Raw genomic sequence first — 13,968 nt, 5'->3', positions numbered from 1 at the left:
TTTGTTTGCCCTGCCTGAATAAGCACAGGGGTTGGACTCTGCAACCGCACAACTCCAGTTTTTCTTGCTTGGGTTTGGTTATGACGAAGTTCTAAAGATTTCAGAACCACTTTGTACCCATATGCTTTAGGCTGGTAGGTATTACAGTCGCTGTCCAGATATTTATGATACAAAACTTCAAGGGTGTTCATCCCGATCAGTACAGGGCTTGAAGTATTTGCGTGTACATCTGGGACTATCAACGCTAAAGTTTGAACCTCAAACTCAGCTCCAAGAAAATCCGAAGGAAAAGTTATGGTGGTTTCTACATATCCTAAATATGGCACAGACTGTCCTGCTGCACCCTCCACTTCCAGAAGGTGGTCCAGAGACTTCACAGGTTGATTTGTCAACAGTTTATTGTAAACAGAAACAGGAATGGTGGTTACTTGAGATCCAGTGTCCAATAAACAACAACACTGTGAACCAGCAATGTTCAACATAGCAGTACACTTTGAACCGATGAGCCCTTTTGGAAACAACGTCTTCTTGGAACTGGACTGAACTGCACACTGAACATGATTTTTCTTGTTGGGACTTATATGACTTTTGGCTCCCATTTGTCCCACAACAGGCACCAATTTTAGTTTAACGGCTTGGATGAAAAAGTGCTTTGGTGCTTTTGGGCGAACTGCTTCTTCTTCTTAGCCACTAGTGCAGGGTTTGATTCATTTTCACACTGTGGTCTTATATGTCCGTCTTCGCCACACCTAAAGCAGTAACCTGGTTTGGGCTGAGACGGTGGTGGCTTCTCTGATTTTCTTGTTTGTTTTGAATACGCCTGGTTCCTGGGTCCTGCTGATGGTGATGTGGACTGATTAGCTGTTAGCAAAGCTAATTGCCGTTGGACATCAGCCAATTGTCGTGCGAGTTGTTGCGTGATATTGGTCAACTGTGCTACAGCTCCCTCCTCTTTAGTGCTGCGTGCAAACTGAGCATGGGTTGAAACTTTTTGCTTTGTTGCTCCCAGATGTTGCTTCATGCGAAGAGCTTTTACAGCTTCCCTGTCCTCTTCAGTTCGCAAAAGCAATAGCAACTCTGCGAAGCTTGGTGGTTGGGTCTTCTTGTGTTTCAGGTTGAGTTCTGAGATTAGGTTGTCATCCCAGCATCCTCGACAAAACTGATTAAGAAGATGGCGGGGAATATCAGCTTCTGCAGCTCCTCCTCTCTTCACTGCAGAGATGAGTGCCACTTGTAGTCTTTGGAGATAAGAGGATGGTTTCTCCCCAGCGTTTTGATAAGTGTCCATGAATTTTGCAAACAGTTCATCTCCGTCCTGTACGGTGGCATAGGCGGAGTCTAGAGTTTCTAGGAAAATGGCAGGCAGCATATCAGAACTCAGATGTTTAATGATGTCTACAGCAGGGGGTAGCAAACTGTCAATGATCTTTCTTGATCTTTGGAGATCAGACACAGCAGGATCTCTCAACATTACATCTACTGCCGACCTCCAAGTTTCATAGTCTGTTTCATGGGTTGGTCTAGGAGTCCTTCCTGAAAAGGGCTTGAGTCTTTGGTAGTGTGTTGACTCCTCACTTTTCACAATGTGCTCCACAACGTAACGTTGGACCTCAGGTGGATTAAGATTCAGACCGGAGGCAGATGGATGTGATGGTGTTGGCTGTGCAGGTCGACCCTGTTCCAAACTCGGAATGGCTGGGTTTTGTTCTCCAACATCTGGTGGTGGGTTATCTAGTTGCCCGCTCACTGATGATGCCATGGATTGAGTGTCCATGGGTTGCTCCTTTATCTGTGAAAGAGGCTGAAGAGCTGCAACCGAGTCACCAATCTGAGTCATCATGGCGGTTAGGACCTGAACGTAATCCTTGCCGGTTAACTGGGCTAAATCTTGTAGTTCAGACAGATACGAAGTTGTTTGTAGTTTTGCAGCTTGCGTTGCACAGACAGTTGCCAACTCAGAAATACAAAATGAAGAAGTTTGGTCTTCAGAAACCAAAGTATAAGGTAGTATGGGCCGTAAAGCTTCTAAAGCTGAACCTGAGCAATATTCAACCACAAGCGTTTCATTGAAATCTGAAGCCGTGTCAATAATTACTTTAAACTTGTTAATTTTCCCGTAAGACTTCAGAAAGTCAAACACTTCCTCATTGTCAGTAGTGACAGTGATACCTTGTACCAAAACTGCATTGGGTATTTTAATTCCAAAATTCAAAAAAACCTCCATGACAAAAAAAATTACCTCTTCTCAATGTCAGGTGATTAAACATTCAACCAGTCCTCCTAGCTAGCTCGCCAAGTTTTTACTATGTAGCATGTATGTCTTACATGAACTTTACAAAGTTGGTTTTAATTAATTTGGGCTAGTTTGGTTCGACTCATGGAGGAATGTGAATGTTTAAAAACAACAGACAAGACTTGAGTTGCTAATGTAAATGTATTTACAATATACAGTGAATACAAAAATCACAATATATACAACAAAGGATTTTTTTTAGTCCAGAGGATGTTTTCTGTTGTTTTGTCTTTCTAGTTCTTAAGGCGTCCGTTAGGCCTTATGAAAGAGTTTTTATAGTTCTCTTTTGGAAAAACGAAAGAAAGAAACACTCCAGCTGATTTGTTGGATGAGAAGGGGGTTAGTTCCTACCGCACTGGCAGTGAAGAGGGCAGAATCCAAGTCAGGATCGGGGCTCCTTTTTAGCTCGCAATCTGCAGAGGATTTATCCTCTTTTTTCCTTCTGGGAGTGGTAAAAAACTCCCTGATAAACAATTCTGTCCAGTGCTCAGGTTGAGCATCCAGTAAATTGGTCTGCAAGACGACCAGTCTTGCGACCTGGCCTGTTAAAACAGGGTCAATAAATAAATAATAATTCCCTTTGATCAAAAGAAAGCATATTCCCACAACCTCCTTAATTAACATAATAAACAAATGCATATGCAATTCATAATCAAGAGGAAATTACAAAATTATTTTAAGTGCATAATCGATAGTTGTACAACATTTCCAAATTCTATTTCAATGTAGATGATCATCAATTTCATTTCAACGAGTACTCACAATTTATATTTCAACATTATTTATCAAGCAGAAAAATAGTTCATTTTAACCACATCCAATTATAAAAAACAATTCATTTAAACTGGCGCCCGCGCCAGCTGTCTCAATCATGGCTGCACTCACCAGTTCACTTTTTGTTCAATTGTGCAGATTTAAATCCCGGCTTCAGATGATGAACGCCGATCTGCAGCAGCGGTACACAGCCCAGCTCCCTCGTACTTGCAACCTGTCAGTGCTTTGACAGGTCTCCCAAGAACGAAAGCCACGTCACTACTGAACTTATAGTCTCGCGGTATTTGCACAGCGCAAGGGAACCGGCAAATTTAAAGTGACAGTGCAGAATTTTACTAGGAGCGACAGCGCAGTATGATTTAAAGTGATAGCGCAGAATTTCATCGGGGTTACAAGATGCTTTAGCGCATAGTGCAAAGAAGTCTTTCTCCACAGTCAATTGCTACAGAGCTCTGAACTTCATGTGACCTTCAGATTAGCCCAAGTACAGAATGCAGAGAGCTTTATGGAATGGGTTTTCGTGGTTTAGCAGCTGAATTCAAGTCACACATCATCAAGTGCAATGCAAAGCGTCAGATGCAGAGATGCAAAGCACACCGCTACTGGACTCCAAAGCATTGGAGATGCGTTCTCTGGAGTGATGAATCACGTTTTTCCAACTGCTGCTAAGCAACTGCTAAGCAATTAACTTATCGTCACCTGTAATTAATTGTTCTAATTCATCTATTTTTATTCACAACTATTTTTGACCTAATAATTGCTGTCAAAAGCCACGTTTTGAGATATTTTCATTTAAATTCCTTGTGGCACAGTTAAACATCATATCGCAACTAAAAAACTGACATGATGAAGTTGTCCTACTATAACAGACTTTCAACCTTAATGTTTACACCGACAAGGTGTATTTTTGACAATCTCGGATAATTAAGAAAAAAAAACATAAACAAAAAATCAGGTCCAGAGTGCTCAAATTTAACCCAAAAAACAAAGTAGGGAACATTTTTTTTTACCAATCCAAAAAATATTGACAAACTTCTTATTAATACCATACGACGAGGCAAACAAAGACGAACATGGATCTCTGCAAGTGAATGCATCAGAATGGAGCAGGACAGGGAGATTGTGGCCGGCCCAGCATATATTCTACATCACAAATACACCCTTTTTCCAACGGAATCTTTTTATATGGTCCTGATTCTAAACAATTTGAATCAAGAAGTACTCAGAAAAGCAATTTTAAGCTTAATTTTCTTTATACCGTGATAAAAAAAACAAAAACTACAGAATATGTTAAAACACCGAAACACCATTTTCATCAGAGTGGGTCTTTGAGTCTTACTCACCTTGGAGTCAAGATCCCCTTTCCACTTTAGGACAGCCTGAAATGTGGACAGTCTGGTCATATCAAAGACGACTAGTGCCCCGACTGCCTCTTTGTAGTACACGCGGGTCATGTTTCCATAGCGCTCTTGTCCTTATAAAATGAGAAACCAGGAAAAAACAAATCTGTCCCACTTCATTGAGGCTGTTACTCACACATTATTAACAGTTAACTGTGAAAATTCAATGCATAAACTCCTGGCAAGTGTTAAACTAATTGACATAGGGCAGTGTTTTTCAAACTTTTTTGAGCCACGGCACACTTTAACCTTGACAAAAATCCGGCGGCACACCAGCATCCATAAAAAAAAAAAAAAGGAAAAGCTCATAGTCTGTATCGATCTACAGCCCATCTGCAATCTCATATAATATGATAATTGTTGCAGAAAAAGCTGGAAGCTGCAGCTGTTTTTTTTCTAAAAGATGTATTAAAAGTTAAGTTAAAAGATTCAAAAACTGTTTGATGTGTGTTCGTTGTTTTAAGACGTTAAGAGGAGAGACTCATTGTGCGCTAAGACAGTCACTTTAACCCAATGCATCATGGGAGATGTAGTGCCGAAAATCCGCTAACCGTAGACAGACAAGCGTCTCTGAGCTTCATTGTTTTGTTCACTTGTTCCACGGTCTGACACCGGATTCTGTGAAAAGCTACACCGCTAAAGACGAGCTTTAGCTGGTATTTTTGTTCGAACTGAGCGACTTTTTGAGCTAAATCGAAACTAGGAAGTGAAGACTTTAACTAATTTTGATTGGTCAGACTGATGACATGTGATTAAGCCTTCAAGAATGATTTGTGGAGACAGTTAAAGGGGCGGGACTTTTCCGCAAACAGCTTTAGATGCAGCTAAATCGTGGTACAGTCATTCTTATCAAAATGTCTTGAATAAAATCCAATAAACACAAAGAAAAAATAATTTTATGATCTTTTATATTCCTAACTACTCAGTGTTTTATCAGGGGCCTGTTTGGATGAACAAAGAGCTGATATCCTGGAGATGGGAAATGTTTTTAGATCAGTTAATGAAGGCAATTTCCCACGGCACACTTGACCATCTCCCACGGCACACTAGTGTGCCGCGGCACACTGGTTGAAAAACACTCACATAGGGTATGATTATATTAGGAATGTGGGCGTGGTTAACAGATAACCTCTGTTGTGAAGAATATCCCAAAATTTTGTTTTGCTGATTCTTCTGACACTTACTTCAATGTGTTCAAAATCCTCAGGCGACCACAACATAAAATGGTTTCTATGGAGATAAATGCAACAGAAAAGCCGCCATTTTGGAAAAACTGGATTTGACATCATCTTGTCACATGCAGCTCTGACCAGCCTGACAGAGACAAAATTGGGGAGTCACAGAGGTTTGGCTCATTAATATGTGTGTTGACAGTTATTGACCTAGGGACATTCTTTGTCAACATCACAAAAGCCCCCCCATGTTGTATTGACTGTTATCACAGCTGGCAGTGCTTCCGCGGTTAGCATCTTAACCCTTGTGCTATCTTACATGACCCCACCCCTACATTGACGTGTTATTCCTACCATGACAAAGGTGAATAAAGATGGAAAGATTTCACCCATGGACACCAGTGAAGATCACAAATCATTGAAGAAAAAAGGTTCGACACACAGTCTAGATGGTCTAGATGACCCAACTCCCAACGTTAAAGTGCCTAGGATAGCACAAGGGTTACGTAATATATTTTTCTGAGCCAGCATCTGTGCTGGCGGCATGTGTGTTAAATTCTGCAAAAATCACACGAAAAACAGGTTCTTTTTCCCATATTGTGGAAAAATGTGAAAACCACCAAATTTCAAACTTTGCCCCAAAATGACTGCCAAGCTGTATTTGATGTAGCCATCCCATAATAATTGCAATACTTTGTTTGAATATCCCCAACAGGTGCGCATTGGTTATGTTTGTGAATTCAAAAAAAATAAATCTGAAGCCTTCTAGGAAATTTTTGCTCCATTAATTTTTTTTATGGTTTTAACCACTATGATGTCATCATTACCAGGAGGGGCTCCTCCCACATGAAGTTATCAGCCCTATTTGAAAGACAGGAGCCTACAGTTTAAGCTGCTCTCAGGTCCACATTTTTTTGAGAAGATTTGTAATGCAAAAACTTCATGTATTCAAGTAGTTTGCCATATTGTTTTGTTCAGCCTGAGCCAGTGAATCATGTTGAGGACATTCCGATAAAAAATGTGCAAACTAGCTATGATCGCAACATATGTGAACTTGCCAAATGCACGCCGTTCAAAATTTAGAACTTCTAATTCAAACATTTTTTGCACAGTAGCTACCCGATTGTGTTCAAAAAGATAGGAGAAGATGGATGAAAATTCCTAGGACGAGTTTTCGTTTGTAGCTGTATCTGAAGCTGTTTTCTTTTAATTCAAGATGGCAGCCTTTTCCCGAGGTCAAGGGTCAGCAAAACTTCTGTGGTGATAGTAGACTCGAGCTGACGTCATGTGAGTCAAATTTCGTGAACATTGCTCAAACAAAAGTTTCCATTTTCCATATTGTGGAAAAAGTGAAAATCACCACTTCTCAGACCTTGTCACAAAATTGCCACCATTTGAAAACTTCCTTTGGATATCCCCGACATATGTGGTTTCCGACACAATAATTCCCCTATTATATCCTTATACTGATGTTAAATATTGTATTGAGTAGTCTGCATATTGCAATGCTATCACCTGTCAAACTTGGTTTAGGCATAAAGTTCAGGTATAATTTTATAATTTCTTGGTTTAATAAAGGCATAAAAAATGTGCAAAAATGTAGTAAGTTACAAAACCATAGACCTTTTTTAGACAACCCATTATGGACCGTGCAGTCTGATGACAATTTGTGTGGCGAGGATTTTCTAAATCCTAACTCTGAGGTTTTTTTTCAAATGTAGATTTTCGGTTTTCTTCTCTGCACAGTTCTTGGGTCATTTTGTGTATGTTTGTATGATTATTTTTGTTTCTTATCTTGTCTTTTGTTTCTGTGCAGGCTGGCTTTGACGCCACCCATTTTCCATTGTTAATCAGCCACACAATATTTAAGGAACTCTCTTTCAGCCTTCTGTGTCAGCTCATTCTGTATTGTAAATGCTCCCTTAGCCTTGGTTTTTGTCATTAAACCTTTTGGACTTGTTACATAGTGATTTGCGGTACTTCCCTGCAGCTGGGTTTCTTCCTGCTTGCCAAACTGTGACATTACGAGCCAACCGTGTCTAACCCAGAGGTAGTGATGGGCAGATGAAGCTTCATGAAGCATTGAAGCTTTTCATCCAGTTGGTTCATTCCAGTGCAATGATTCAAGAAGCTTTATTTGTGCTAGTAGAACATCTAGTGGACACAAAAAACATCCCCTCCCTGCCCTCCCCTCTGGGGGAGGGGTGACCCTATCTATAATCTTATTTGCTTGTCTTACAGTATTTTTCTTGGTGTACAGAACTTCTTTGTCACCAACTATAAAAAGTGCTATGGTAATGAAGATTGATGATTGATTAAAAAGGTGCTGGTCTGGATCAGCAGGGTGGATCAGTCACGTGGTACAGCCCAGGAGTGGATCTTCTTTCATAGTCATCATTTTCAGCTTCTCTTCTTAATTAACCAAGCCTCGATACGCTCTTCATAAAAACTCCTCCACTACTCAACAAACTCTTCAAAGCCTTTATATAGAACATCAGATCACTACCCAGCAGGAGAATCACTGCCATTAGCTGAAGAATTATCAGCCAAAATGTGGGTGGCTGTATGTCAGCCATACAGCAGCTTCGCTCAACTGGAGCACGTCTCCGTCCTGACAAGTCCAGTCGGGCACACCTGAAAGTCTGATGGGACGGTTGAGGGCTGCTGGGCGTTTCTCACTTCATGCCAGCTTCACTTTGTCTTCAGTCCAAGTCAGTTTCCCTCCGTGCAGAGCAAAGTGGCCTTTGCTCTGAGTTTCCTGATGGGATGGGCCAAGCAATGGGGTTTGGCAGAGTGGGGACAGAGGAGCCGGGCTCAAACCTCTTTTCAAGCTTTTCCCACCAGACTCTCACTTTGTGTTTTTTTATTTAAATTAGGACAGTGCATATTAATCAATGTTTTAGCATAATAAACTATAGCAAAATAGCAAAACATAAATATGCCAGAATTAGCATAAGTGGTACATTTGATCCAACTACGCCACATCGAGCAGCTGCCTCGGAGCTGCTCTGCCTCCAACAAGGAGCCTGCACCGTTGTGGACTATCCTGTGGAATTCTGGACTTTGGCTGCCAGCATCCGCAGACCAGACGAGGCACTAGTGGACATCTTTCTGTGCAGTCTCTCCAGTGCACTCAAAGATGAGCTCGTGGCAAGGGAGGTTGCGGCAGAACTGAAAGGATTTATCAATCTGGCGGAACAAGGGAACGCGTATGAGAAAAATGTAGTTCTTAAAGCTTCTCTCTTTATCGCTGCCAGAGTTTTCTCCGCTGGAGCCGTCCGTCTCTCGAGCTCCTCATTCGGATTCTTCTCCTTCCTTGGAATCAATCAATTAAGGATCAGAACATCTCTCCCCTGCTGATCGTCGGAGGTGCATGAGGTTGGGTGTTTTTTTTTTACTGGGGACAGCCAGGTAATTTCCTCCGCAACTGTTCAGGAATTTCCAGGACCAGAAGAAACCCGGTTAGTTGTGTTTTTTCTTTTTCTCCATCCTAACAGCCACCAACATGGCTCCTGGTCTCACATGAACAGCCCCAGGAGGAATTTGATACTTTAAAAGGCTATATGATGGAGATCTCATTTTCCAAGAAGCGGTAAGCAAATTCAATATTCCTGTTGAAGCATTAAATTCTTTCCTTATTGAACTGCGTGAATGGAGCCGCCATTCAGTACATTTTCCTAATCAGGGTTCTCTTCGCCCAGAGCTTTCTGATGTCAGTAAAGTTCTCACTGTCTACCATGATTTAAGCAATGTGTTCTGTAAAGCTCAGGCTCAGTCCCTCCCTGCACATTATCCACTTGTCTGTGTCATACAGATTCTTCCAGGATGCCAACCACCAAAGGGCAACATCTGTCCCCTGTGTTCTCCAGAACGTGAAGCCATTGACCAATGCCTGCAGGAGACTCTCCAGGCTGGCATCATTCTACCCTTTTCTTCACCGCAGGGGCTGTTTTTTTTTCTGTTGGCCAATGTGAGGGGGGACTGTGCCCTTGCACCGATTACGGGGGTTTGAACAATATTCCTGTGAGCAATACCTACCCCCCATCCTCTGTTACAGACGGCTTTTGATCTTGTTAAAGGCGCCATGATCTTCATCTAGCTGGACCTCCACTGCGCCTACTATTTGGTGCGCATAAGAGAGGGTGCTGAATGGAAAACTGCTTTCAACACTCCTTTTCCCTTTGGACTCAGTAATGCACCTGCTGTTTTTTTAGTGTTTAATCAATAAAATTTCCAAGGATGTGATTAACAAGTTTGTATTTGTATATCTTGTTGAAATCTTGATCTTCTCTCCAGACCCTGTGCAACACAACAGGGCTGTCCTGCAGTGTCTCCTGGAGAACCAGCTTTATTGTAAAAAGCAGCGAAATGTGAGTTTCATACCACTAAAACCACGTTCTTAGTCATGAAGTTACTCCAGAATATGTGCAAATGGACATTGCCAAGATTCAAGCTTTTCTAGACTGGCCTGTTCCCACTTTGCGTAAGCAACTCCAGTGTTTTCTTGGGTTTGGCAATTTTTTATACGCTTTATCAGGCGGGGAAAACTGAATATGCAATCCATAAGAATCTTGGTGTAAAGAAAAGAACAAGTATTAAGAAATGGAAGACATACAAGATCACTGATAATATCTCTCGATCTGGGGCTCCCTGCAAGATCTCCCCCCGTGTTGTCAAAATATCACCAATTTTCCACATCAGCAAACTTCAAAGAGCAAGGGACTGTGATCTTCAGTCTGGGTCTGGGGACCCACCTGTACCATGTTTTAAAGACAGAGGCCCAGTCTAGAAGAGTGGACGGGGTCTCCAAGACATAGTTGACTGGGAGGGTTACGGTCCAGCTGATTATCAGTGGGTACCTCAGTGCCATATACTGGAAAAAGACTTCATTGCCCAGTTTCAATGTAATCATCCTGACTAACCTTGTTATCCGCCTGGTAGCCAGACATAGAAGAGAGGGTCATGTCATGGTATGTATGTTAGTACGGTTATTTGAGGTTCTCATCTGGTCTTTAGTCTTTTTGCTGGCTGTGACTCCACCCATTCTGCTTTGCTCCTGGGGATTTGTCACAGCTGCCTACACTTTGCTAATCAACTTGACTATATTTAAAAGACAGTCTTTCCACTTTCTGTGTCAGCTCGTTCTGTATTCTAACCACACTCCTTCAGCCTTGGTTTTTGACATTCAACCTTTTGGACCTTTTATGGACTTTGTTATATTTAATTCTTTCTGCACCATGAGTAGGAGGGAGGGAGAGCATAATGAGTTTATTTAGCAGCCCTACTTCTTAGTTATGTAATGTTAAAGTTGGAGATGTGGTAAATGTTATCCTGTTTCATATTGAGAATCCATTTTGTTTCATTCATATTATTGTTATAAAATTGAGTATATCTGCAGGCTCAAACTTAGACATATGAGAGTTCAAGAAGTACAATAAATTAAGACGGAAAAACATTTAATTGAATTGGAGAAACATGACATTTAGTTAGATAAATGTGTAAATTTGAGTTTTAAAAAAATATTGAGTTGTTACCAATTGAATTAATTTAAGTTGGATACATATATATGCGTCAAAATGAAAATAGAAAGCAAAAACTCTTTCTTTTGCTGATGCAGCCGTATTACTTTTTTGATGGGCGTATAATCTTCATACGCCGTCACTAAAATTTCCGACTCTGTCTCACTAAAGTATAGCGCTCTATTTTGTTCACCACGCGTTTTCATGGTAACTCCGGAAATTGGCGATCCATTGAGAATGTCTTTATGTACGTCCCTTGCACGCGCATTATCCCGGGTTACCAAGTCGAGCGTAATTACACTAACTCATATCCGGTGTTTTGGAACCGACATACCCATAGTAAGCAGATTTCAGCCAGAGTTCAGGGTTAAAGTCAGGGTAGTTTAAACGTGCTTTCTGAAATACCCCCCTCGGATACCCCCCTGAGAGCATGGTTTTAGAGTAATGCTGATAGATGCGTGACTGGAGTCAAATAATGCTTTGGGGTTGTTTTTGAGGAACGAACATTATAACAAATTTCAAAAATTTCAATTTGCATGATATAGGCCCTCTAAGAAATATGGCTGAGATGCACAACAACATAAAATACACAATGCGTAAAATAAATTTTACTTTATATTTTATTAATGCAAAACAAACAAAAAAAAAACACAGCAGTTTATTTATCATAAGTTAAAGGGGGAAGTGAGACTTTGTGGCCTCAAACGGCTTGTCATTGAAAGTTTATCCTAAACAGCTATCATGTTTTCACTGAACACTAAACCAGCTCTGGTTTCTGAAATTACACCATTACATTTCTTCAGAGAAAAGTAAAATGTAAGCCCTACCTTACAGTCGTCCAAGAGTATATGACCATGTTTTATACCATGGTCCAGGTTAATAATCAACCCTGATTGGCTGCTTAAAAAGTGATATACCACAGGACAACCGCACAGTGAAAAAAGAAGTTCCGATCAAAAAAAAAAAACGTTTGAAGGCTACATGCTACATATCCCATCATGCATCACACATATCCCATAATGCATCTCGACCAATCAACGTGTCCCTGTAACTGTGGTGCATTTAAAGACAACAGGATAAATGAACGCATTAATTATTCAGTCTTAACGGAATATTAATTTGTGGGAACACTTTTATTATTTATTTTATCCATGTCAGGTCCCGGGCTCCTTGGTAAATAATCATCCCTTTTTTATTACTTTTTAATTTGATTGAAAGTTCAACTTAAGCACATTTTTAATGATATTACATTCACCATTTTTGAGTCAGTCAGAGAAAAACATTAAATAATGGACTCCTGCTGAAATTTACTAACAACCACTGATGTTCTGCCCAAATATTAAGAACAATAAAAAAGTGTGTGTGTGTGTGGGGGGGGGGGGGGGGGGGGGACAGTGTAGGAGTTCTAGTTTAAAGTAGCCTATCATGAACAAAACTGGAAACTCTTATATTTTTACTTTTTATTATTTAGATGAGCTCAAATATAAACAAATTTCCTTATGAAACATAAGAAAGAGTCATGAATGTGTGCACAAAGAATTGAAGTAGTCTTATTTCTTCTCATGTGTAGATTGTTCAAAACTGTTCAGATTACCTCATTATCACCTATTCATTTTTATCTATATACACTACAACAAATTTGAGTTATTTGTGTAAAACTATGAAAATTGTAAACATTTTGTAAAATGTATTGTAAAAAATCTCTGCAAAAATAATTAAAGTACTGTAATGAAACATAAATCAGCACTTTTTTGTGTGACCCAAATCGTTTAATCATGACCAAGCTTACACCTGTCAGAAGTCTGGAAAAAAAAGAGAATTCTATACTTTGTCTCCCCCTCTGGTCACTGGTAGGAGCCGTCCACAGAGTTCTAACCACACTACAGCTCCCAGCAACCCCAACTCACACTTCCTGGATGCCGCACACCTGACTCCGTCACCAACCATAGCATACTTCAGCACTGCAGTGAGTTAAGCTCAGAGCAAATTATTGTTTACAATACAGCATGCAAAACGCTGTTACATAAGGTAGAGGTCATCCAAAATCAGGCGTTGAGAATATGTAGTGGGGCTCTGAGGTAAACTTGTGCTGTGTCATTACAAGTTGAAATGGGGGATCTACCATTGAATCTCAGAATTAAAGCCTGCTCCTTAATTATTGGGTGAAAATACAGGGTTGTGTAGGTGTAGAACACATGGTTAGGAGAGCTATTTGCTCCTTGTTGGGAAAGTGGTAGTGGGACAAACGAAAGTGTTGCTTGGAAATTAGATAGATTAGCGAGGGAAGCAAACATTCATGGTAAAACCCTAGTTAAGACGTTTTTGTACCCAGCCACTCCTTCCTGGGTTTTTCCAACTGTACAAGCGGATTTTTATCTCCACATGAAAATTGAGGGTAGCAGAGGGAAGGGAAACTGGGATGAAATAACAGCAGACAGGTTAGACACGGTCCATGCTTCATTTATTCCAATATATACAGATGGATCTAAAGACCCAGACACAATGAGAACTGTTTTTCTTTCTGTATCCCTACATTGGGAAAATATGTCGGAATTAAGACGTCAAAGGATTTTTGTTTTTTGCTGTTAAAATGTTGGCAATATCATTTAGTTTACACTGGTTAGAACAGAATATAATTGGAGATGGTATAATTTGTTCAGACTCATTGTCAGCTTTGATGTCTCTGAAATCTTGTTCTTCTGATAGCAGATCAGATATATTATATGACATTAATGAGAATTTGTTCAGGTTGGAAAAATTGAAAAATTGAAAATAAGCATCAGATTTATGTGGGTACCAGCACATAGGGG

At 40.4% G+C, this 13,968-nt stretch overlaps 1 protein-coding gene across 1 annotated transcript in view; it reads right to left on the bottom strand.

Annotated features, from left to right (window-relative positions):
- LOC111949304 (ras-related protein Rab-38-like) overlaps positions 1-13,968 on the bottom strand; it is a 64,922-nt gene that overhangs the window by 34,424 nt on the left and 16,530 nt on the right. The window contains exon 2 of the mRNA XM_023966250.1: positions 4,411-4,541. Within this exon, the coding sequence (XP_023822018.1) occupies positions 4,411-4,541 (131 nt within the window). The remainder of the gene's footprint in view (positions 1-4,410; positions 4,542-13,968) is intronic.

This window comes from Oryzias latipes, chromosome 18 (assembly GCF_002234675.1).
Source record: "Oryzias latipes chromosome 18, ASM223467v1".
Taxonomy (NCBI): Eukaryota; Metazoa; Chordata; class Actinopteri; order Beloniformes; family Adrianichthyidae; genus Oryzias; species Oryzias latipes.
This window is presented reverse-complemented; position numbering and strand designations above follow the sequence as displayed.